This window comes from Parambassis ranga, chromosome 10 (assembly GCF_900634625.1).
Source record: "Parambassis ranga chromosome 10, fParRan2.1, whole genome shotgun sequence".
Classification (NCBI taxonomy): domain Eukaryota; kingdom Metazoa; phylum Chordata; class Actinopteri; family Ambassidae; genus Parambassis; species Parambassis ranga.
Window position 1 is genome coordinate 12,963,715 of NC_041031.1, and position 26,316 is coordinate 12,990,030.

General features: G+C 41.1%; 1 protein-coding gene across 1 annotated transcript; it reads left to right on the forward strand.

The window, feature by feature from the left end:
• The first annotated feature begins 788 nt into the window (after positions 1–788).
• Positions 789–25,802, forward strand: LOC114442260 (neuronal acetylcholine receptor subunit alpha-7-like). Its single transcript, XM_028415652.1, has 9 exons — positions 789–858; positions 10,143–10,282; positions 13,115–13,159; positions 15,890–15,999; positions 21,530–21,777; positions 22,689–22,883; positions 23,355–23,441; positions 24,997–25,106; positions 25,191–25,802. The coding sequence occupies exons 1-9, from the start codon at positions 789–791 to the stop codon at positions 25,800–25,802; spliced, it is 1,617 nt and encodes a 538-aa protein (XP_028271453.1).
• The last annotated feature ends 514 nt before the right edge of the window (positions 25,803–26,316 follow it).

Here is a 26,316-nt window from a genome sequence, read left to right on the forward strand (position 1 = left end):
AATTCTATAGGAGACTGTGCATAACTATGGTGACTGAAGTCACAAAACATCAGCATCATCAACACGAGCACTGACAAGACAACACCACAACTCAAATGTGATGTAATCATGCAAACAGAAATGCACTACATGTAGAGCAGACGACAACAAACAGCGTTCCTAGGGTCATTGAACAGTGGACAGGGTTTTTTGTTAATGATATTTGGCTTTGGTGTATTAGGCGTGGGTTCTATTTACTGTTCACTCCTAATTATAACACTTTAGCCTACTTTACTGATAATTTAAGGATTTAACATCATACTAAATGAATGTGAATCCCCACAGTCACCAGGAAATAGCTTTTTTTTTTAAAAAAAAGTTATTGGGTTGATTTTTTTCGAACTATGGTAATTAAACGAACCTTAAGGCTAAACCTGCCATTAAAATAGTAAATAAAAAAACATTATATTAGTTATTTGATGATTTTAATGCATTCAGGAAATTGTACTGTTGCGTCTCTTAGGTTACCTGTTAAAAGCAGCCATACTTCCGGCTCTGCAGCGTGTGTCTGTGAGTGTGTGTTTGTGTGTGTGAGGCGGGAGTGCGTTCCTGAAGCGGCGTAAACGCACCAATCTGAACTCCGCACTGTGGTCTGTCAGTCTTTATCTCACAAGCCCCCCACTCTCCTCCTCCTCTTCGTCTCTCTCTCTCCAGCCTGATGTTCATTCCAAGCCGGAGCGCAGTCTCTGTCTAGCCGAGTCGGAGAGCCCACAACCGGGCACCGGCGGACTTCACTGAGCGCTGCCAGGATGCGGTGCCACAAGTTTTGGGGACCGTGTTCGCTTGGATTTTATATTTGGACCGCCATCCTCTTCAGAGGTAGGTGTGAGAGAAAGTCGCTCTTTGGTGTTTTCTTGGAGTTTCTTCAGTGATTTTAACTGAAGCACGACTCATCTAGATCGAGTGTTTGATGATTGAGATCATTTTAACCTGTGTGAAGGGCCTGACCTTAGAGGAGTTCCCTGACATTAAAGCTATTGAAATTAATTTTAAGCTCAGGAAAGAAGAAAACCTCACTTTGAGCTGTTTAAAAGTGTCAGCATGTCCTTTTAAATAACACGTCTGAATCTGTGAATGGCCAAAGTTAATCTACCAGCTCAGTACTCCTGCACAGTGGCACCAGTAATTCACCTCTGTAAAAAGGCAGAGATAAATGCTTGCTAAAGTTAATGCTTGCTTGTATGCACTGAGATGTGCATAGTGGATTCTATAAATCTCTTCTAAGCCCTGTTCCAACACCACCACTACCGCCATCTTCACCATCATCTGTAACATCTGGGCTGTTTACTTACCAGTTTCTGACACAGCTGCTTTCCTGAAGCTTTAACTTAACAGTCTGTGTGTGTGTGTGTGGGGGGGGGGGGGGACTAAAACCTACTACAGTAACTTTTCACTTTTTCCTCCACCTCACTGTGCTGATCCAGTCAGTGGTCATCAGGTGAGGAAGATGATAGGTGGTGTGTGTGTGTGTGTGTGGGGGGGGGGGGGGGGGGGGGGGGCAGAAAGTGATAAAGAGGATGGATGACATGACAGAGGGCCTCCATTGTCTTTCATGGACAATATTTCTGTCTCACAGTGGGGCGGTCTGGATGTCCAGTATGTGTCTTATCTATTGGCACAGACACGTAAGCCTGAAAGTGATGTGATTTACCACAAACACAAAATGACAGGGCAATTTTTTTTCTTTTATCAGAGAAATTAAATCCATCAGCAGACTGAGAACAGACAGACACACAGACAGACAGACAGACAGACAGATAGATAGATAGATGTGGGTCTTTTCATCATTGTGTTTTATAGTCGACTATTGGAAGCAGAATAGGAGCTCGTAACACACTAGGCACAGGGATTTAAAAACCAGCTAGCTGTTTGTGAGCCACAGTGTGCATCTTCACTGTACCGTAGATAAGCAGCTTTAGTTTGTCAAGAGGAATACAAGACAATGACCAGAACAGGAAAGGCGTGACGTTTTCTTCTATGTAAAGCAGAATTTTGTTATTTCTGAGTGTCAGTGACAATGTGATGGTAAATTGCTTGTTACAGATGCAGTGCAATAAACCAAGAGACATTCTTTATTAAACACCTCCACTTTGGTAGGTTGTGCTCATCAAGGTTGAGATGTGGTCGCCATGCATTCTGTGCAGAGTTCTTAGCCCTTGGATTAGGATTAAATGTCCAGTGGTTTTAGGACTCTGATAGAGATTATGAATCTTTCCTATATGAACCCACCCATCCATCCATCCATTAACGGGCAGTACATACACTCTCATCCCCTCCCAATGCTGCAATAGTCACATGATGCTGGAAATGATGTGTTAATGGATGAGTCTGTGGCTCGCCCAGTTTAAGCTTGTGCCTCAGGAACCCTTTTACTTTCAGAAAAAACACAAAGTCACAGAGATGTCTCTGTTTTTACCCTCAACATTTCTAAAATGTTTTTAATATAACAGTAAACATGTGTTTAGGGTTTCTGTGGCATTGGAATTAGACAATCAGAACATGGTGGGAGCTAGCATAGTTCAATATTTAAGTTTATTTTTCACTTACGCCTTGAATTTTATCGCCCCCTGTTAAAATCAACCCATTTCTCTGGCTCTCATCCCCCTCTGTGTCTCTCCATGTGTGTTTTAAAACAGGTTAGGTAATAAGCCCGGGACCTTGGGTTAAGATAGGTTTAATTCTGCTGAACATCTGGATGCTTCATTGCTGACCTCCCCCTGACTGACTCACTCTAACGCCAAATGATTGATAGTGAAATAATGAGGTGCTAGACCAAAGTAGATGTGGCCTTATTTCAAATCACTCTCGGTTAATGTTAGAGGCAGAACGGTGTTTGTGCAGACATGTGAGTGCACATTAGAGTCCATTCACAGGAACTTGCTGGCTAGGCTTGCAAGGACACATTCTAAATATCCTCTTGTAATTGTTCCATAGAAGGACTTTAATCACTTGTTGAGGCTCTTCAGACATTAGATTGCCTCGGGGCCATAACTTCTTCACATTAAGGTCTTCAAAGTTGGACACTTGAAAGATAGCTGACTTTTGTTAAGGTGGGTGCCCATTTCAAAAGCTTGTGTAAGTGTCATAACACCCATTTGGCAGTGACTTGCCCTAATGGGTGACTCCCCAAAGTGTTGTACTTGGTTTATATTGTGGTTCATGCCACATTTGCTCAGATGTCTTTTTCTGTCGGACAATAAAATACGTGTGAAATAATCTGTAGAAGCTCAAACTATCACTGCAGATCTTATGTAGTGATTCTTTTGCCTCCGATTGGAACCCTAAAGATGTTGCAAACTCTTGGGCGCCATTGCTATTTATTTTTCTCTTTCTCTGCCTCCTGCAATTGCACATAACAGAGGTATTTGCATCAGAAAGGCTGTAGATATTTAGCATTTGTCGTGGTGCCGATTCTCCAGGCCCTCCGGGAGTGGCGGTCTTTCAGCGGTTTTCTTTGTGCAGCACAGCCAACCCCTCAGGTTCTCTGGTCTCAGAATATTCTGGGATCAGAGTCCCTTTATGTTCCAGACCAAATAATAGATTTGGCCTTCTGTGTTAGCTTTTGAAATTAAACAAGCATGTTGTATAAAACAAGATTACATTAACGTTTAAGGATTAATTTCACTGTTGAACAGTTCCATTCATGTAGCCTCCAAAGGAACAACTTGTTGGCAGCATGTTAACTGATGTTGCTCTCTACTGAATTTAAACATGTATTTTTTTTATCTGTTCACTTCTTGTCTTCCTGACACTGTTGCCACCACAGCTCTGTAGTGTTCTTGTTGTTTATTCATCAAGATTCATGTTACATCATGTGCAGCCTGGAGGGGAGCTCTGCTGAAGGATCACTGATGTGAACATCAATAGGTGGGGCCACTTCAGCTGTGGATGTGAAGGTGGTGGTTGCCTTACATATTTCTAATGGCATCCTGTGAAACCTGAAGTGAGCAGCAACCACAGAGACCCCTACAGTATCTTTAGACACCTGAGAGTATACTATTCAGTATACTATTCAGTGAAGCATTTTTGGGGGGTTTCCTGTTGAATAGATGTGGCCCCGGAGTCTGAAAAGTGTAAAAGGGGTCATAAAATGACATAAATCATGGTCAGTTTTAGGGTAAAAGTGTGTGCTTCAGATGAACCAGTGACTGCTGGTTAGTAGTCACAGTGTCCTTGAGTCCTTGTCCTTGAGTTGTCACTTAGATCCACCCTTTGCTCGTCTTCATCTCCACCCCTCCGAATGACAGCAGTGAAAACACCAAACTGGAGGCTTCCAGTGGTGTCAGAGTAGCACGTCTATGATAAGACAGACTAAAAATAATGTAAACCCTTCTGTGCCATACCTGCACTCACATTAAGCCAACAACGTCAGAATGAACTAATCTTAGAAACTGTCAGTCAGATTTGTTGCTCAGACAAAAACAGAAGTATAGTGACGTCATTTCTGAATTTCCTCAAAGGTTATGCACTAATTCCTGCTTTATATTGTTACTTAATCTGCATAAGTATGGCAGATTATCATGGCATAAAAAGAAAGAGAGAATAGGACATATTTCTCTGCATCCTGTGTGTGTGTGTGTGTGCTGGAAAGCGGCTCAGCCAGGATAGGTTTAGCTGGATGCGTCAGGGGCACTAAAACACCCTGATGTAAGAGCTGGTCATTTAGTGCTCTGCCTAAAATAGCCTTCCTGTTTTTTTTGTGTGTATTTGTTTGGGTGTATGTCTGAGGTGTGTGTGTGTTAAAAAGAGAGGGAGAATGAGTCCCTCAGGCTGTCTGTGTGTAGATAGACTGTCTGATGAGTGTGTTTGGGAGCCTCATCTGGACGCATTGACCCAGTAAAAATATTCAAATTCAGAATCGCATAGCTGAATTTCTCAGAATATTTTACTGTGTGTGAGTCTGTGTGCTGAAGCCAAGTTAAACAAACATTTTTGGCTTTCAGCTGGAAATGATCAGTTTACATGAGTCACCTTTACATGTTTATTTAGCTTAACCCTTAAACAACTCTCCCTTATAATTCCACCATTTGTTTCATGCGAGTGGTGACAGTTCTGACAATGACATTTAATGACTGACATTTTCGTGGCTACAGTTCCTATACTTACTATATACAGTACTAGTTCCTCACATTATCCCTCCTTTTTACAGTATTTCTTCCATTATGCAAACCAATGAGTCCCATCCCAAAAATACCCGTACCATCATTTACTGAAATGGCACTAAAATTTTAATCTGGAACTTCTCCCAGAGCAGATTGATTAGGTGACACATTCCAGAACAGGTTGTCTCACCTTCATGCATAAAAATATACAGACCATATTTTCATCTCTATGCACCTCACATTTTTCATTTCCCCTCCATCCCCTTGTTAGATAGCACTCATGCCCTTTTTTTTAAATAAAGCTGAAAGAATCACGCATGGTTAAAACTGGTTTGGTCTCAGAGGAGACCCTGGCCGTGTGCCCTCAGGGGGCCAGAGGCTCTATACATACTATTGTCGACTACAATGAATTCTATATGCAGACATCTGTGACCTCACAGTTTCTAAAATTAGGTTAGATTATTGTATGTACAACACAAACAGAGATACAATGTATATGTTTCTATTGAATGTTTGAGATTAGAACCATTAAAGGGGATTCAATGGGACCTATGACAGAATTCTGCTACTATTGAGGCCCAAGTGACATATGGGGGGGCATTCAGTCAAAACCTCAAATAACAGCCACAGCTGGAGATGTTTTTTTCTCCTATTCTTGTAAACACAATGTCTCACAAACCCCTCAGTGACTTTCCTTTTAATTAGGAGGGAATGACATTTCCATTTTACCAGGCTACCAGTAACATGTTGATTCAGAGTTTAGTTTTTCATACTATGACAAGTGTTCTGACCTTCTCCACTTTGAATGGATTGACCTTAACGTGCTGAGATATTTATATATAATAGACACCTTTGTCCCTTTTTGTTGATAATCAATCATTTGGACTCCACTAATCACTGACCTTCTTATAGATGTGCTCTGGATAAAATGGTGTTCCCTGACATTTTCTGTAATGACCTCCATGGTGGAATGATGAATGAAGATGCAGATGAAGAATGATGCAGTATTGATCGATCTACAGTATTTGTTATTTATCATAAGTTTAGCATGCACTTGTAGTATTTTTATGCACACTTATATTCTTTATTTTAGCAGAGGAGTGGATGGAGGAAGAGTACAGTTTGTGGTTGTATATTGTTAGGGACATAAACATCTTCTGGATCCTTTCGTTCATCTTCCCCGGTTCTTTGATTAAGAAGAAGTGGACAATATCTGGTCTCAAAATTACAATTTATTCTAACAGTAAAGAAGCAAATTCTGAGTCACACAAACAGAGGCCTCTGTGGTTGCCTGGCCTCACAGCCAGAGAACAATATGCCATTCTTGTAAACACCATGGAGGTCATGGAGGTGAACACATCCTTTCAATCAAGATCTGGATTTACAACCTTAGCTTGATATCAACCAGAGCTGTCTCCAAAGAGCAGACAACAGCTAACAGAGAAATGAATTACAAAAGTCTATGAGAAGTAGGGAAATTACACACTTCTCAATACATTCAGTATACCTGTCTTCCTTTGATCTTCTGTAAAACTTACTTAACACATAAGTACTTATAAAACACATTACAGTAATATGCATACAGTAATGAAAACTTCATGTTAGGGACACACTTCTAGATATGTGGACCCACACCACATAACAACATCATCCAAAATAAATCCTTTCACCTAACAATGTACAAAAGACGTAAAAAGACATTAAAAGTCATTTAACTAGATTAGCATACAAAATTACTTGTTTCCTCTTATAAGTTTCAAGTTACTTTGTGACAATCCAGGAGAAGAGTGAGAGAGCAGGTGATGTTTGTGTTCATGAAGCTGGCAGGTTCACCAGAGAAGGTTCTCACCAGAGATATATAGGGTCAAATAAAAGTGGAGAATTGAGTTCCCTCAGCAGGGGTGGCTGGACAGTTAAGGTGGTGTGTTCATTTCATTGTAATGCATCCTGAATATTTCTCAGTGGAGCTGTGCTGGTCCTTAAAATACCCCTTTCAGAGTAACTTGTGCTTTGAAATCAGGAAAAAAATGAATAAGAGTCTGTTTTAATTAGTTGAATTGATTATTAGTTGAAAAACCATATCAGCCACCATGCTCTGCAGTTCCAAAGTTTGCACATTGCACACATTTAGATGGTTTATATTAATGAAATATCACAATCAGCCGAGTGAAACTGGTTCCTTCCTTTTGAAAGACACTGTTCTCCATCCAAAGTCCACCTACTGGTGCTTCCTGCTTGCTCCTGCTCACATGCTCTGCTGCTGAACTCCTCAGATCCTTCTCATCAACATGCTCCTGGTCTGTCAGGTCCCAGGTTCTGCTATAATAATATTAGTCTTTTTTATCACTCCCACTCCTGTGGTATTGGTGTGCACAACTGTAGTTGCCCAAACATTACCATGTGTGCTGCTGCCGGTGTTCTGTCGATTTGTGCTATACCTATTGATCTGTGCTACCTTGTGTTACTGGTTAGTGCCAGGGTTGGATGCTTCTATCCATTCACACTGCCTGCAGTATTTTTCAAGGAGGCAGCATCATTAGACAGAACACCGGCTGCTCTCTTACTCTTGAATAACGCTGACAAGAAATTGGGGTTAAGCAGCATGAAGGCTGAAAAGGCGAATTATGACAGGCAGTTGATGAGCATGTTTCCGCCATCTGTTGCTTGTCGTCATTAGCAACCTGAATTTTATCTCTATCCTGTTTTGAGATTGATCAGTTTCATCCTTGCTCTGAGGAACTCTTCTCCGATCTTATTTGATTGTGTCTTTTTAAATAAAAAATACTGTTCAAGGCTGGAGAACAATGAAATAAAATGGCAGATACGTTCAACAAATGAGAAATGCCCTGACTGCCTCTACCTCCCCTGCTCATTTCCTCTGCTGGAGATTGTTGATGACGCCTCTGGCTGTGTTTAGAAAATGATGCCTTCATACCAGCTTCTCATATCAGCTTCATTAGTGAGATTAAAAAAAAAACCAATGGATCTATGCCTTCATCCCTCTCCCATGTGTATGGTGTGTGCGGTTTGTTTCTGAATCGAAGTTGGCACGGTGGTTTATTTTATTTGATTATTCAATTCCTGCTGAACACGGTTTTATGACACAAGCAGCAACAGAGACTGAGTGTTTGATTCTTCTTCACTGACTTTATTAGGTTAGTTGTGTATGTTCAGCCCTCGGTTCACTTATTTCTCAGTAATAAACACAATGAACACAGGAGGAGAGGATGTGGCAGCAGGTTGTTTTTGAATTTGTGCACACATGTAAAAGTTGGGTGGATGGATGCACCGGTGTCTGATATATATTACTCAGAGGCTGTGTGGCTCCTTAGCAGCACTGAAACAGAGTTTTGCAGTGCTGAGCAGCTTCTTGTAGCTCTTCTGTTTCTGACCTCTGGTTCAGTACTGCCATAACTCTCCTCATAACAGCCTTAATGGGCCAATCAGCACCATGCTAGGCCAAAGGCACACTCCTCTCCTCCTCACAGATTTACAGGGTCTGTGATCCTTTCTGCTTGTTTCTCATCCTCACAATATGTTTGACTTTTTTTCTCTTTCACTTCACATTAGATTGTTCACTGAATGTTATATGAAGTAATTATACTCTTTTGTGCATGGAGGTGACTTGATGTGCAGTTTGTGTATGAACAGAGGTAGCGTGTGAATTATTGTTCTGTTTGTTTTGTTGTGGCAGGGTATGGGTAAGGCTGGGGACACACTCCACTGGTCTGTTCCCCTCACACACTAACAGATTCTGGTGCCGACTAAACATGACGACTGTCCCCAAGAAGTGCAGACTTGTGGGTAACATTGGGCAAAAAAATTGTGTAGTGTGTCCCCAGCTTAAATGTTTACAGTGTACCATAGATGTGCAGGTCTTCATTCTCAGCTTCTCTTGTTGATCAGCCTCTGAATTCATACATTGCCTCAGCCTTTCCAGCTCAGGTACAGAGTAACATTTCATTCGTGCTTCATTCTGATAATGTGAGGGACTAGTGACAAAAGACAACAGTTAAAGTAACAATATTTCTCTGTAGTTACAGTACTGTTTATTCAGCTATAGAAAAAATGCACATTCTGAGGTTGTGGAGGACATTATGGATCAATTCTTTATAATTTAGTTGTATTAGTTAAAAGTTTTGACTGCTTGTTTTTTTAAAAGGCTCCAAGGTCATTAACAATACTTTTGTATGGTGTGTGTGTTGAGAGAGTGGGTTAAGCTGCCTGTCTCTTTACTTTGGGACAAATGTGTGTGGAAAGTGGATCAATAATGGTGATTGGAGAGTTGGGCCAACAAACACATCATCCTAATCACCCTAGACCTTAAGACTACACCAACTTGTCGTCCTGCCACAGTGTGTGTGTGTGTGTGTGTTTCGGTCAGCGGGTGTTATGCAGATGTCAGCATGTGTTTATTTATTCATTATTCATCAAAACTTCTGCCTCAACACCTTCATCCTGTACACTGTTTATACAAATAGTAAGCTTAAATGATGAACTTTGGGAACAATTTAGCACAATGTCAACGGAGTGAACACGGACTGTATGAAATGCTACCAGGTAAATGATAATCTGGCTGCAGGGTGGTGCCAGCAAAGGAAGGGTAAAAGGTTAGGAGGACCATTTAAGCTAATTTCTGGATTAGAATTCAGTCCCAGTGCACAAGAGTCTGCGCCAAAACACTGATGGACTTTAACAAAATCTGTCTTTGGAACATCATTATTACAGTGCCAGATTTATGGCTTAAAAAAAACCTGCATGCACGCTATCCATAAATCAAGGACTGACCTACAGAAACTGGCTACAGTGAACAGAGAGGTGTAACTCTGACATCTGTGCTGACTGCCGGTGCATTAGCATGACAGGATAATGTCACAGATGTCGTAACTTATTTTGTGTGTGTGTGCTTTGTCACACACCTACACACTTTTAAATGCAATAGATGATTCTTTTATTTAGTATTCCCACATAAACCATGGTTTGCTTGTGTTTTCCCTCCAGGATCCTTGCAGGGGGAGCACCAGAGGAGGCTGTACAAGGAGCTGCTGGCTAACTATAATCGATTGGAGAGGCCTGTGGTTAACGACTCTGCTGCCATACTGGTGGAGCTGGGCCTCACGCTGCTGCAGATCATAGACGTGGTGAGAAAAATTGATTCATTTCTGTTCTTTATTTAATCCAATGTGGAAGTCAAGTCTTCACATAAAGTTTAAAGGTCCAGTTTTGCATCTACTTTTTACAAGTTAATAGTTTCACATTCCGCTGGTAAAGATCTTGGAAGTTTCTACCATGTTTGCCTGGATTCAGCCAAAACTCTTCCAAATTTCAGTGAAGAAGTCTCTGTTAGAAGTCACCGTATAAGAGTCTAAAGGGGCATTTGTGATGTTTTTACATGTGGATGGTCCCTGGCCTTGTTTTGTTATATGACTTAGTTTTCTGTTGTTTGGCCCTGTTTTAGTCCACTTTCTCTCATATTTTAAAATTTCTGTTTCCTTGTGTGTCTTTGTCTGTTTCATGTTTCCTTGTGGATTACCCGCCCTGATTGTTTTTACATGTGTGTTTAAGTCCTGTGCTCCTCTTTGGTCAGTCCCACCTGTGTTGTTGCTGTGCTTGCTCCCATGTTTACCAGTCTCCGATGTTTCAGTGGAAGTAAAAGAAGTGAGTGTTTTTTTTAAGAGATTTTGTTGGTCAGTAGTTTTTTAAGTAGGTCTGTGTAACTAACAAGATTTTATTTTGAGAAAAGACTGCTGGGAACACACCATAGTGAATCCCAGTGGTGGATGGGCTAGATAAATAAATATTTATGTCTTATGTCAAGTGTGTTACAATAGAGGGAAGGTGTGTTTAAGGAAGAGCTCTGCTAATTAAATACTAGTTAAATGGCAATGGATACAATGCAATTCTGCTGCTTCTATTACATACAGACCCTCTGGGCCAAGTCTCATACTGTAATAAGTCCTGGTCACACAGGAACAATGAGGAATGTGAGATCATGCATTGGTCTTCTTCTAGCTTCTATTGTCTTCAGCCTTTTCTCTCTTTTCCACTCAATCGGTTCATTGTTTCTGTATGAATCCACATTTATTTTGCATGCAGCTCCACTGAGGCAGGATGGGATTAAATGTGTTGCTCCTCAAGAGCTGAGGGAACTTATGTTTTCCAGGCTTTAGATACGAGATGTCAAACTCAACTTCAATCATCTGACACGATCTGACAAAGTCTGACACATTCCCAATTTATGGAAATTATCTTTCCATCCCCTGTCCTCCAGCCGGTGACCCACAAATCAATCCCAGTCTACCATCCTTAATGACTTTTGTAAACATTCTCTCTTGAGACGGAGCCACCACAGGCTTTGAGACACTTCAGAGACACCTTACAGGCTGGCTGTTAGTCGATCAGACAATAATAAAAGCTCAAATCAAATTAACACAATTAACCACACTTTTTATGGCCCATATAAATATGGGATGAGGCTATGATTTGACTGTTATCCCCGACTCTTATCATTCTGTGATTCAGTCTAGCCAGCAGTTTAGATGCTGATACAGGGTAAAGTGAATGTGTGTGGTGAAGCACAGCATGGAAGCGTTCGTTCATCTTTACCAGAAGGTGACATGGAAAAAGACACTTTTGGTGAATTTTGTGACTTGTAATTCGGGTATTCCTTAGATGTGGAGTAAATAGCACTGACAGATGGAGTTTTAAGTTTGTCTTGTACTCTAAATTTCCATTCCTGCTTTCTCTCTGCAACAATGCTCCTAGACTATCGTCTGATGGTCTTTTTGGTAACCATGGATACCAATGAAACATGTGGAGCGAGAAAAATCAAGATAAAAATTCACTATACAATGTGATGAAGCGTAACATTTTATTTTCTGATTTATAAAAAATAACGCTTCTATCCACGCTGTCCATTCAGTGTGTGCACAGCACAGCAGGCATTTTAGTGTTCTGACCTTGAATAGATGATCGAAGTTCATATTTTCAGCTTATACATTTTATATGACCCACAGTTGAATTCCGCATCTCACACACACTCAAACACACTCACAAAGCTCTGGGGAATTTGAAAGAGATTTTGGATCATTACTTTCAGCTGTGACTTTTTCTCGATCACCTGGTTCAGAGAAGACAGCATGGTCAAAGGTTTGCCATATTAGATGCTCAGCTGGGACATATGGGAAAATGATGGAGGAAGATGGGGAGATACTGATGCAGGGAAACTTCTTTGATCCCATTCAACCCTCCTCTTCTTTTAATCAAAGATTCCACACAAGCATTTCCTGACTTTTTTCCCTCTGCACTGTCTGAGAGCAAAATATCTGATGCTTGCAGAAATGCTAATATCACCCTGCAGCTAGAATATGAGCAGCATTATTTCCCAGACGTTAGAATACACACAGAGTGTGTGTATGTTTCCTTAGCTTTAATTGTCTTTATTGATAAATGATTTGTTGTGTTAATCCATTATATTGGCTCCATCCTCCAGTTTTTCCTTTCTGTTTATTGTGTGTTTGTGCCATGTTGGCCTGCTTGTTGTAAAAATTAACGGATAAAACACACTATAAACCCTCCTTCTGTGTCTCATTTTTGTGAATTTAATTAGATTTTTTTTATAGATTACATGAAATCTTTATGAGAGCCAGCATGGAATTTTTATAGTTCATCATCACTGTTTAAACTTAGTACAGTCTTAAGTTGTTGTTAAAAGGATTGTGAAGTTTGTTAAATGTTCCCACTGTTTAACAAAGCTACACTCAAATACGTAGAATCAGCTTTCACACAGCTTTAGGTTTATTTATATAGCACCATTCCTACACAAAGCAATTCAGAGTGCTTCACAGAGAACGTTAAAATCACAGCAACATATTAAAACGTTAAATTAGAATAGAAACAACATATGCCCTGATATGCCTCCATTTTAGTGTAGGCGTCTTGTTTTTAAGCTAAAAAAAACCTTCTTGTTGCAGGATGAGAAGAACCAAGTGCTGATGACCAATGCCTGGCTGCAGCTGGTGAGTCAACACTTCAGAAGGACATGCTTTTTAATCTGTTTTAATTATATTTTTATCACATTATCTTTTAAAGGCTACAAATGTGTTACTTAAATTATTAGCGATGATTTATTAATGTTAACACACATTATGTGCACAACAAAATCAATTTATTTAGTCTTTAAACACGCTGGCAGCACTGTTTATAGTAAAAACTGTATGAATGTGAGTGACCTAATGGCTGAGTGGCCAGACTTTTCCTGCTTATCATTCCCCACATTATCTGTCTACTGTATCTACTGAAACTGTCCATAACAGACAAGATGTCCAAAAAAATCTTTAAAAAAGGGCCAGAAAAGATTTATGTATGCATGTGCAGTGCTGGCATCAGCACACTGAAGGTTGCATCCCTTTGGGCATATTGTCAGACAGAGAGTGAGAGGACAGGAGGTAAAGGGGGAAAGAGGAATGCAGCATATTTAAGCAGCAGTCACCTTTATTGTGAACAGACTTAATGCCAAAGGGTGAAGAATTATACAGCTTCATCGCCTGGAGCCAAATTAGTGACACACTTTGCTCGGTGCTTTGTTGAAAATATGGATCAGGCTTTCATCTACACAGTGCCTATAAAATGCATCCTCCATGATAAGATGATACACCTACAAGCAACAAAATAACATGAAATAAATATAAGTAAAAAGATAAAGTCGGATAAACATCCTCCTCCCACCTGACGGTCGGAGTGAGACGGTTGATTGTTACCTCGTCTGTCAGGAGCGTCTTACACCCCATTATCTTCACTGCATTTTGTATGAGTTTAGTGTATTTTTAACTTAGGTGTGATCTCAATTACTGCCTAATAGAAGACATTCTGACCAACACTATGATGGCATCACATGTTGTGGTAGTCTGCTAGAAGGATGCACCTCTCCACATGTATTCCTCTATAGTGGCTGGATATCTGTGTAGCCCCTTCTTTCTATGAAATGTGCCATTTTCTTGTAAAAGTTCACTTCAATTACACTCAACAAAAATATAAACGCAACACTTTTGTTTTTGCTCCCATGTTTCATGAGATGGACTTGAAGATCTAAACTTCATTCCAGATACACAATATTACCATTCCTCTCAAACATTGTTCACAAATCTGTCTAAATGTGTGATAGTGAGCACTTCTGCTTTGCTGAGATAATCCATCCCACCTCACAGGTGTGCCACATCAAGATGCTGATCTGACATCATGATTAGTGCACAGGTGTACCTCAAACTGCCCACAATAAAAGGCCACCCTGAAATGTGCAGTTTTGTCTCACAGCAAAATGCCACAGATGCCACAAGCATTGAGGGAGCGTGCAATTGGCATGCTGACAGCAGGAATGTCAACCAGATCTGTTGCTCGTGCATTGAATGTTCATTTCTCCACCATAAGCCGTCTCCAAAGGCGTTTCAGAGAATATGGCAGTACATCCAACCGGCCTCACAACCGCAGACCACGAGTAACCACACCAGCCCAGGACCTCCACATCCAGCAGGTTCACCTCCGAGATCGTCTGAGACCAGCCACTCAGACAGCTGCTGAAACAATTGGTTTGCATAACCAAACAATTTCTGCACAAACTGTCAGAAACCGTCTCAGGGAAGCTCAACTGCATGCTCGTCGTCCTCATCGGGGTCTTAACCTGACTCCAGATCGTCGCCGTAACAGACTTGAGTGGGCAAATGCTCACATTCGATGGCGTCTAGCACGTTGGAGAGGTGTTCTCTTCACAGATGAATCTCGGTTTACATTGTTCAGGGCAGATGGCAGACAGCGTGTGTGGCGTCGTGTGGGTGAGCGCTTTGCTGATGTCAATGTTGTGGATCGAGTGGCCCATGGTGGTGGTGGGGTCATGGTATGGGCAGGCATCTGTTATGGACGAAGAACACAGGTGCATTTTATTGATGGCATTTTGAATGCACAGAGATACCGTGATGAGATCCTGAGGCCCATTGTTGTGCCATACATCCATGAACATCACCTCATGTTTCAGCAAGATAATGCACGGCCCCATGTTGCAAGGATCTGTACACAATTCTTGGAAGCTGAAAATGTCCCAGTTCTTGCATGGCCAGCATACTCACCGGACATGTCACCCATTGAACATGTTTGGGATGTGCTTGACCGGCGTATACGACAGCGTGCACCAGTTCCCACTAATATCCAGCAACTTCGCACAGCCATTGAAGAGGAGTGGACCAACATTCCACAGGCCACAATAGACATCTGATAAACTCTATGCGAAGAAGATGTGTTGCACTGCATGAGGCAAATGGTGGTCACACCAGATACTGACTGGTTCTGAGTCCCCAGACCGCCAATAAAGCAGAAACAAAATGCACATTTCAGGGTGGCCTTTTATTGTGGGCAGTTTGAGGTACACCTGTGCACTAATCATGATGTCAGATCAGCATTTGATGTGGCACACCTGTGACGTGGGATGGATTATCTCAGCAAAGCAGAAGTGCTCACTATCACACATTTAGACAGATTTGTGAATAATGTTTGAGAGGAATGGTAATATTGTGTATCTGGAATGAAGTTTAGATCTTCAAGTCCATCTCATGAAACATGGGAGCAAAAACAAAAGTGTTGCGTTTATATTTTTGTTGAGTGTATATCCGTTACAAGTTACAGGTTTTTGTCAGAGTTACTGTGTGCCTTGTAAACCTCAAAGTCATCTCAAAGTCTCTATTTTTTCCCTCTGGCTGTAGTATTGGACGGACATCTACCTAAGCTGGAATCCAGAAAACTACCCCGGAGTCCAGAACTTGCGGTTTCCCTCAGACCAGATCTGGACGCCTGACATCCTCCTTTATAACAGGTCAGAGCTTTTCCTTTACTCGTCACAGTTTTTTCCTCGGGATGATTAAATAAGTGCCAGTAAATAAACACAGACTGTCAGAGAAATAATTTTTTTCTTCTCTGCAATATTTATTTTTGACAGCAGTAAATGAAACATCAGTATAATCCTTAAAGTATGCCAGTATTTTTATTACAATTTATCTTTAACCTTCGTAGAAAAAGGCAGCATCATTTTTATGAAGGTGGTGGGATAACAATCACAATCACACACAGACAGACTGTGGGTCGTGTCAAAACATTTAAACTCGCTGCTTTCATTTATTGTATCCTATTAACTGATGGAAACATGTACATCTTCTTTAAGGAGAGACATTTCTTCATCTAATGCTGATAATGAGTCATAAATGTCAAAAAGATGCTGCTTGTTTTCACTGCATTAAAAGCAAAATAACATTCAGTACGAGCTGAGGTCAAAGTCTTTATGAGTATAAATGAGGCTGAGCGAGCTCATTTCAGTTTGTGATTTAGGACAGCTGGGGCTGTTTGCTCATTCTCTGTTCTTCATGCTTCTGTGTGATGATTTCTCAGGTCAATTAGAGATGTAGGCCAGTTGTTTTGTTTTTCTCTCTCTCTCTCTCTCTCTCTCCAAAATAACTAATTGCATTGCATTTGCATGCTTGAGTGAGACATGGCTGTTTGGATATGAGATTAAGCGGAAAGAAGAGATGATAGACTGTTAAAATTCACAGGTCACATAAAAAGACAATAAAGATGTGTGCAGCATGTTGTGCAGCAAAGGGTATGACTGGAACAGGCTCTGGTCTTCACAGTTGTCATTTACCGACAGAAGAGAGGAGAGTCTGAGGCTTTACTTCATGCCTGTATTTCCTTTAAAACACGCACACACACACACCTCGGGGAATATGAGGACAAAACAAAGGTTTGGGAGTATTAACCCAAATTTTAAAAGCTCAGCTTTTAGACCTGCCAGGATTACCCACCCTAATCTCTGTGCTCTCCACCATCTCTGCCTTTTACCCTCTGCCTCTGCCTCCATCCCGCCTTACCATCTCTCTTTTCATCTCATTCAATCTGTGTCTCCCCCCACATCTCTTTCATAACTCACTGTCTCAGTATAATTCACTCTATTCAATCAACTCTTTCTCTCCATATTTCATCGTTCCCGGCCTTCACTGACTCATCTGCATTAATCATTCCATCTACCTGTCGCTGTCAGTCAAAGGGTCAGCATGTTAATGCCACCTTCTGCTCACAGTCTACCTGTCTAGTGTCTCAACTGGCTTGTCATGTGCTGTTTGAACTCTGCTAACTGAACTGGGGTTAGAGTTTTCTGTTCTATGGATGCTCGGCTTCCAAAGCATATACATGTTATCCTGTAAATATGTGAACATGTTGATCTTAGTAGCTTTCCTTTTTGTTGTGTGTGTTGTAAACACAAATTATTTTCCTCTAAAGAACACTGGTAGAGTAATAAGATCACCAAAGTCTGACCTTCTATCTTCTAGGATTTTGGTATATTTTCAGCATTTTACTAGGAGGAAAGTAGTTAAAATGGTCGAGTCTATCAAATTACCCAATAAAACATAGTGAAGAAACGTATGAAGGGACAGAAGGCACTCAGGTAAACTGCAGACTGACTCTGAGGAGCAGGGCTGCTTGGATAAGACATGAGAATGGAGCATTGCAGTTGTTAAGGTATGAGTGCAAAAAGTAGATCTGCACAATCTCTCAATCAAAAACATTATGCTCAGGTCTTGGGGAGAGTATAGTATAGGATCCACTGAAAGACATAACTTAGGTTAGGTTTTGCATAGAAAGAAATATAACTATACAAGTGAACACTAGCACTGTCATTTAGACAATCTACAATAAAGCGTCTCTGTTTTGCCTTTTGATTAATTTAAAGGAAGTGAGTGGAATGCATCTCTTCACCACCAAAATTACAGCAGCCTGTGGTTGTACAGTGTTCAGGTTTCTGGTATTTTACTCTTCACCTGGTGGAATTGGCAGATGAGCAGTAATGTGAGGCTGAAGGTGAAGACTCAGTTTATGGCTGAGGTTTACGTTCCCCTGAGGAGAGATGAAAATTTACAGTTTTTAGCACCAACGTGGATCACTGCTGGAAACACACACACCCAGCTAATTACCCTGCACACCTCTAAGCTCACATCACAAAGTAAATATCTGCATACACACACACAGCAACAATCAAACAACAAAAGCGTGCACGGCTTTTACCAGCACATGCACACACACATACGCCGTCATACACAGGCGTAACACACGCCATTACACAGCTGGCCATCAGTGCGCAGCCAATAACACGCTACTGTTACTGTGTTGAATAGCAGATGTATTCAGACCTATTAGCATGCTGCTCAGACAAGAGCTCACCATAATCCATTTATTCATTTTGATTGGTTTAATATGAAGTTAATGATGTTTAGGAGTGCTGAGGTCAGATGCCACCTCAATATGGAGTCTAGTTATTCAAAGAGGAGATAAAAAATAAAGGTCTTTCAGCTCATATTATTCCATTGTGAAATCTTTCATATCGCTGTTCATATTATTTCAGATCATTGTGCTCACACTGACTCACAAAGATGTTTCACACAAGGATTACCATTACTGTGAGTCACAGATTTACAATCCAGTCCATTACCATGCGTTCTGCCCGAGGGGGACGAAACTTTTTTTTTCACCATCTTTAACAGTGAAAAACAAAAACTGGCAGATAAATTATTAAATTTGGTCCTAATGGCTTTCAGCAAAAAAAACTTTTCAACTTGTTAACTCAAATCTTCTCTTATTATATTGATATTGAATTATTAGAACATTGATTTACACATAAGTGCACAAGACAGAACAAAAACGAGACAGAGTTTTATATTGGCACCAGAATATCAGTGTTTTTTGGGCATTCTTAGTCGCATGTCCCTGTGTGGTTGTGTGTGTTTGTAGGCGGTTCCAAAACAGCTACAAAAGCTGTTGACCTCCTCTCTCATGAGAGGGAAAAGTCAATGGTCTCACTTGACTGGGGATCGATGAGGCACATAAAGGACGTTCAACTCAGGTAAACCACAGACTGAATCCTAATCCTGTCAGCAGGGAAGCCAAATGTACAACACAGACAGGCCACTGTGACAGGCCATAAACATGAAGAGAAAGTTAATCAAATAAATGGATATGGGTTTTGTTTGTTTTTTTAGATGGATGGGCATTGAATGAATGGGTGGATTTAATGACGTATTTGAGATCACTCAATCAAATAAACACTTTAGAAATGAAATGAGTTTACTTTAGTAGTTTTTATGACTGATGTATTTAAAAATATATTTTTTTAAATGAATCCGTGACAGTAAACATGTTTTTGTGAAATTGTAAATAAAATTGAACAGAAGTAGGTGTTTTAGTGTTTCTAATAGAAATCAGGAAAGTGCTCTTTATGCTAATTATGGATCACGACCTTATCTCAACATTTCAAGCCTGATTTTCTTGGCTTAAAGATTTGAAGTAAAGATCAATTCAACATTACTGATATGTGCATACAGTACATGCCTCTGTTCTCCAGGAATAAATACCGGTACGTCCCACTAAATTGTACGTCTTGTCTTCAGTTTCCCTTTTCCACCTTGTGAACTGTGCAGCCTCGAGGCTATTAAACAGAATGCCTAATGTCAGGACCCCCTGAGGCTGTATAGATGAACACTGAGATATGACCCAACATGCATGGCTGGACGGCTCTTTCCTTAATGCATTGTGTGTCTAAGCCACTGTGCAGCTGTGAATAGCTAAAGGTGTTGAGCTGCTAGTGATCAATCCTCCCATCTTCATGCTTCTTTCTCCCTCACTCTTGACCCCAGATTCAGATTAGCTGGTTTTAAAACATGCAGGTATTTTGGCCTGACTTTTATTAGTTTCTTTGTTTTCTTTTTTTTTTTGGTTGACTAGCCTTGCTCCTGTTTCAGTCATAGCCTGTTCTTCTGTCTTTTTTCATTGTGTGTGCCTGTGTGAGGGTAGCAGCAGGTGTTGAGTGAGTGGGGAGAGAAGCTCGGTGACTCACGTCCCATGGTGGAGGGACCTGTCACTGCTGCCATTGTAACTGTCGGTCAGTCTCTGTTTGCCCACTTTCCCCCTCTTTGACATGTCCACACTGCTCTTGTCCCAGGGATATCGCTTGCATTTTAATGATTACAATATGTACAGTGGCATAACTACAATTAAAAGTATGTGTATGTAAGAGCCAAATGTTGAAAGATGGACTGCATGATTTGATGGATGCAAGCATGGAAGTGTAAAGTAGGAAAACCACAATGAAGCAAGACTGTCTTCAAAGTAAATGAAATTATTCAGTACACATTGTATGTACAGTGTGCACTTACACACACACACACTTCAGGGCATGCTCTGCTGTGATGTGTGTGAGTGCTGATTGCTGGAAAGAGCATACTTCCAGATAAAGAAAGGCCAAAACATGAATAATTCATTGTGTGGCTCCACCTTGGCCAGCCCACACATCCCTCCCTTCAGTTCCTGTTGGAGCTGCAACACACACAGTGGAGAAATAAATTACAACACCTAACCCTCCAGGAAAAAAAGTAAATCACTCACTCTGAGAGTAGACAGGGATAAAATAAAAAGGGTCCATCTACAGATTCTGTTATGTATTAATGTCCTTTTTTTTGTTTGTTCAAGGCTAAATGAAGCTGCAGGATGTTTCAGGGTTCAGGTGCAGTATGCGTGCCTGTGTACATGAAGTTTTTAACTTAGGTTTAGGAACAAGGCCACGCATCATTACACTTCACTATGCCTCATTACATGATTACCTATATATACAGGTGCGTCTGCTCCACCTAGTCCGTTTAGCTGAGTGCACAAAAACCCAATTGTTATGTAATAAAGTAAAAATCAGCACAGCAAAGTTTGATACTGGAGTGGAAGATCTGGTAGTGTTGTTACTCGGCTGTGTACTGGACATTTTCTTAAACTTCAGGTTTTACCTCCAGGACATTACTTACACTTTCAGCTACTCCACTGAAACAACGTTTGAATTCTTAATAGGAACACAGCTGTCAGAGCCAAAGTTGAGGTTATGTGCAGACATGTTCTTTACTGTAGGTATCTCCAAGTGTTTGCTCTTTCAGATGATACCTTTTCTGTTTCATTTCTTCCTGGTGCTGTCTGGGACTCTCCTTGAAGAAGGCATCTATGGTGTTGTCATGTCACTGATTTGGTGCCTTTTATGCCATAGTTTGGCATAGTTATGGTTGTGAGTATTTCATTTTACCTCCAGCTTTGATTTCACCTGGGTTTAACTGTGTGAATGCAGCGTGAAGGACTGCAGCAGCAGGCTGGATGGTGCACAGATGGCTGAGTAGATATATCAGTTCACCTCTCGCTGCTGTGGCAGGTTAGAGTCAGACAGCCCTGTGACAGCCCCCTGTGGGCTGATTACCACTAATACGGATGAAGTTAGTGTTTTTGTTGCACTTGAAAAAAACATATTTTTTCCATGAATCTCTTCACAGTGCTGACGAGCGGTTTGACGCCACTTTCCACACTAACGTACTGGTGAATGCGTCAGGTTACTGCCAGTACATCCCCCCGGGCATCTTAAAGAGCACCTGCTACATCGATGTGCGTTGGTTCCCCTTTGACGTGCAGAAGTGTGACCTGAAGTTTGGCTCATGGACGCACAACGGCTGGCTTCTGGACCTGCAGATGCTTGATGTGGACACGTCTACTTATATACCCAACGGAGAGTGGGATCTAGTAGGTAAGAAAGGCTGTGTGTTTATCACTGCAGGCACTGGCCAGGATAGGTCTAAAATAAGTTGTGTACACCTGTCTGTCTCTACATGCAGGCCCCCTATTACTGAGAGCAGGCCTTTGTGTCTGGAATGAACTCAGATAACTGTAGAAGAGAGGTTTTTTTTTTTTTTTTTTGTTGGAAGACCTCCCAAGCAGGGTGTCTCCAGCTGGGTTTGAGTAGAAGCTGCTTGGGCCCCTGGGGTGATAGTAAGCTGGAAATGGGTGTCAGACAGGACCAGATGGCATGCAATATGAAAGTTTGACACATCGGGCAGGCATATAGCCAGGCCATATGCGAGTACCACACACCCGATCCCTTGAGTTGACCCATGAATCCACTCTCCCTCTTCTTGTTCTTGTTTTGTCTTTGTACTTCTTATTGTACAGTTTGATTGCTGCATAGCTCATCTTGTCATTCTTTAGAATCAGGCTCCAGTTTGGACATTTATGGCTAAATGTTTTCCATATGCATTGACTGATTAAGCTTGTACATTGTTTTAGCAAAGTCAATAGTAAGGAGGTGAGCTTAGGATGAAGGCGAGCTGCAGAGGGGTGGGTGGAGATAAAAGTGGGCTCCAATTTGCATATTTATAGAACTATGCATACTAAAAAAGATGAAGAGCTACACGTACGTCTTACATATGAAGGGATTATTTTTATCGTAATAATCTAAATATACGAATATGGGAATTTATGCCAGAAGAAGAAATATAAAAGTTTTACTCATAAATGTGAAACGTTTTAGGAGTTGTGCATGTAAACTTATTTTCTTAGCCGTACTTATTTTCTTTAATTCAAGTATCATATCTATGTACAGGGCTTTTGTGGTGATATTAAAATCTTTGTACGTTAATAAAAACACACCTGTGTGTGCAGGTGTTCCAGCCAAGCGTAACGAGCTGTACTACGATTGCTGTAAGGAGCCCTACCCTGATGTGACGTTCACAGTCACGATGCGTCGCAGGACTTTATACTACGGGCTGAATCTGCTCATTCCCTGTGTGCTGATCTCTGGCTTGGCCCTGCTGGTCTTCCTTTTACCCGCAGACTCTGGAGAGAAGATCTCTTTGGGTAAGACAAATATATTGAACAACTGCTATTGTGCATGTTTACATTTCAGTTATATGCTATTAATAAAACTACACAAATACATGAGATTAGCAAACTGAAATCTGTGTGTGTACAAAAACAGCATGTATCAAACTGTATATCAACGCAACACATGCATCTCAAATCACCTTGGAGTAATTGAATTGCAAAATAAGAGTCTTACCGCTTCTCTGCAGTGACTTGATGAATAGCCACCTGTCTATGAGCAGCCACAAGTTGCAAAGTGTTTTAGAGATTTCTGGAGCTGTAACCGGCCTTGGACACGTCGGTGGAAGCCAGCAGCTGATAAATGGTTGTAGTCACGAGACGATAACTGATTACATACATAAGTTGTTACAGGAATAATTTCATCCACCAGTAACCCTGATCACATCATTATCTATGTGCTCATGCTCCCTCTCTCTCTGTGTCTCTTTCGATCTCTGTCTCAAGGCATCACAGTGCTGCTCTCGCTAACTGTCTTCATGCTTCTGGTCGCAGAGATCATGCCTGCCACGTCCGACTCTGTTCCTCTCATTGGTGGGTTATATTTCCGTGAGTCTGTGTAACATTGTGAGTGTGGAATGAATCAGAAGACGACAGAAACAATGACGCGCCTAAGAGGAGAACACAATATTTAGGATACTTTCCAGAGCTACAATGATGTTACAGTGCTCCCACCTTGTGTGTGTTTATATATGGCAAGATGTATTATTTATTGAGTGAACTTGGTGTAGTCAAATATCTACCTCTGTGTGTTTGTATAGTCTGAAAAGAAAAACTCGGTTTGAGTAGCTCAGTTTGGGTATCAATACATTATTATCAATAATACAATGAAGGTGAGCAAACCGTAAATCTTTCAGCATCCTTAAGAGGATGTGATATGTAGAAAGAAATTGGAATTATGGATTATCCATCTGAAAATTACGGAAACAGTGAAGCAGGATAAAGAAAAATAACAGTTCTATTTATTCATTTACTAACATGCATAGCGCCATCTAGCTAAACATCTGTGACAGCTTTGTCAATGACTAGCAAGCTAAAATGCAATAGAAGGGAGGTCACATGTATGAACAACCAGAGTCCACTTTTTCATGCTTTGTCTCCTGTAAGTGATGAGTGGTTTGTTGGTTAGCAGTGCTCAAACAAGAGAAACCCTTTTTGTGCTCTACATTGTTACAGTGTCAGTGTGTGCTGAGCATGCTTAGTACTAATCAACGCAATGAAGAAAGCTTGATAAACACTCACTAAAGCAATCAATTTTGGCTGGTCCATGTTGTCCATATTTTCAGCACCCCTCAACTCATCAAGTGTTTTCATCATTGGCCTTTTAATCACCAAATAAACTAAGTATATTATTATTATTATTACTTCAATTGGACCTGCCTTATCTCATTTGGCTCATTTCATTTTAATTCTCTTTAGCTAATTAATTTTTATCATTTTTAATTTAGTTGAGTCATTTTTCACAAAGTTACCAAATGGATTTATGGTTGGTCGGGACAGAGGAAATGCTATTCACCTCCCTCACATATATTTTTCCCCTATCTCTTTGTGTTACTGTCCGCTGCTCCGCACCTTTTTTTCCTGCTTAAGCTCTTCTTACCTTTTTCCCTCTGTCTTTTTGACCCAAACAAAAATTTTCATAACATGACCTTGTAAGAAGCTTTAGTTATTTTGGGCTGTTAGCCTTTTTTGTGTTCTCGGTCATTGGCAGACAAAAAAATAAGGGCAGACTCTCGCCCCCGCTGTTCCCTTATAAGGGTGAAAACAGCTCTAATATCTCTTTCTTTGGCTTGTTTACCGCTATCCTCTGTTTTGTCACATTTTTTTGTACTTCTTTTATTTGGCCTGTTTGAGTTCAAGTGTGCATCTTTTCCCTCTGGCAATATATTGTAAATTGCTGCAGATTGTGCACAGTGCCCCCCCCCCTTTCATGCTACAGTGTGAAATCAGCCTAAGTTTTGGATTTAATTCAGTCTTAATGGTTGTTTTTATGCTAATGAAATATGACCATGGGGCGGTAAAAGGAGTGCTAATGCATGACCTGATATGTAACTTTCCTGTAAAAATCAAAACGTCTTTTTCTCAACAGCTCAGTACTTTGCCAGCACCATGATGATTGTGGGCATGTCTGTGGTGGTGACCGTTATAGTACTGCAGTTTCACCATCATGACCCACAGGGGGGCAAGATGCCTAAGTGGGTGAGTAACTGATGCTACACAATATCACCATGAGCACAAATGTCTGTATTTATGAATGCATTATGGTGTGTGTACTTCTGCCAGGTCCGGGTGGTCCTGTTGAACTGGTGCGCCTGGTTTCTTCGTATGAAACAACCTGGCGATGAGCGCAGGCGTCACTACAAATACCGCCATACCTCGCAGCACCACTCTAGCACCAGCTCCATAGAGATGGGCACAGTACCAAGCCTCAGTGTGCCCCTGTCACAAACATCCTGCCCACCTTGCCCAACAGGTACCTCCAATGGTTCCATGAGCCTCTACCTTAGCAGTTACCATCCCATAGAAAGCCACTGCCCACCATCCAGCGACTCTGGAGTAGCATTAGGGGGACGAGCACACGGCTCCATTAGTGATGAAGCTGAGCCTCCTGGAGGAGTTGGCGGTGGAGGTCTGGGGATGGGAGTGGGAGCTGGAATGGGAGTAAACATACCCCCACCAGAGATCCAGCACATCTTGGAGGAGGTGTCGTACATAGCCCAAAGGTTCCGAGACCAAGACGAGGCCGAGGCCATCTGCAGCGAGTGGAAGTTTGCAGCAGCGGTGGTGGACAGGCTGTGTCTGGTGGCCTTCTCTCTCTTCTCCATCATTTGCACCTTCACCATCCTCATGTCAGCGCCCAATTTCATAGAAGCGGTTTCCAAGGACTTCACATAACTGATTGCAAGAAGAGAGAGGAACGAAGAATATGTAACATAGATAAAGAAGAGGTCAAGAGAGAAAGTGGAGAGAGGGGAAAGGCAACAGTGGAACGTGTTGTAAGTGATCCCCACACAGCAGTCTGGGAACCATACTGGACAGGAGGTGGGCTCTGCTATGTTTAGTGGTAAATTCATTACAAATAAACATTATAAAGAGCTACCGAGTCACATTTATTCATATAGGCATATGTACAGAAGATAAAATATTTGTGACATGTTGCTACATTGGCACACTCCATAAATCAAAATAATCACTTCGTGTTGATGTCAGTGAGTAATTGTTGATGAGATGGAAACAGCAAAGGCACTGGGAACAGCAGGCACAAGGTAAGAGGAGAGCACTGTCAAGATTTTTTTACATTAAGATATCAGCAAGTCCAAGAAGATAATGCTATTTTACTCTGAAAGTACTGTAAATATCATTTTTATTGACACAATTCATTCACAAAATAGCTTTATTCATTGTACAT

What these genes read in the sequence shown, in the direction of transcription:
- LOC114442260 (XM_028415652.1), top strand. Translation starts at nt 789, where the DNA reads ATGCGGTGCCACAAGTTTTGGGGACCGTGTTCGCTTGGATTTTATATT. An exon ending in TGGAGAGAAGATCTCTTTGG is followed by an intron (nt 22,884 to 23,354) that starts GTAAGACAAATA and finishes CTCTGTCTCAAG; the next exon opens with GCATCACAGTGCTGCTCTCG. An exon ending in GGGGCAAGATGCCTAAGTGG is followed by an intron (nt 25,107 to 25,190) that starts GTGAGTAACTGA and finishes TACTTCTGCCAG; the next exon opens with GTCCGGGTGGTCCTGTTGAA.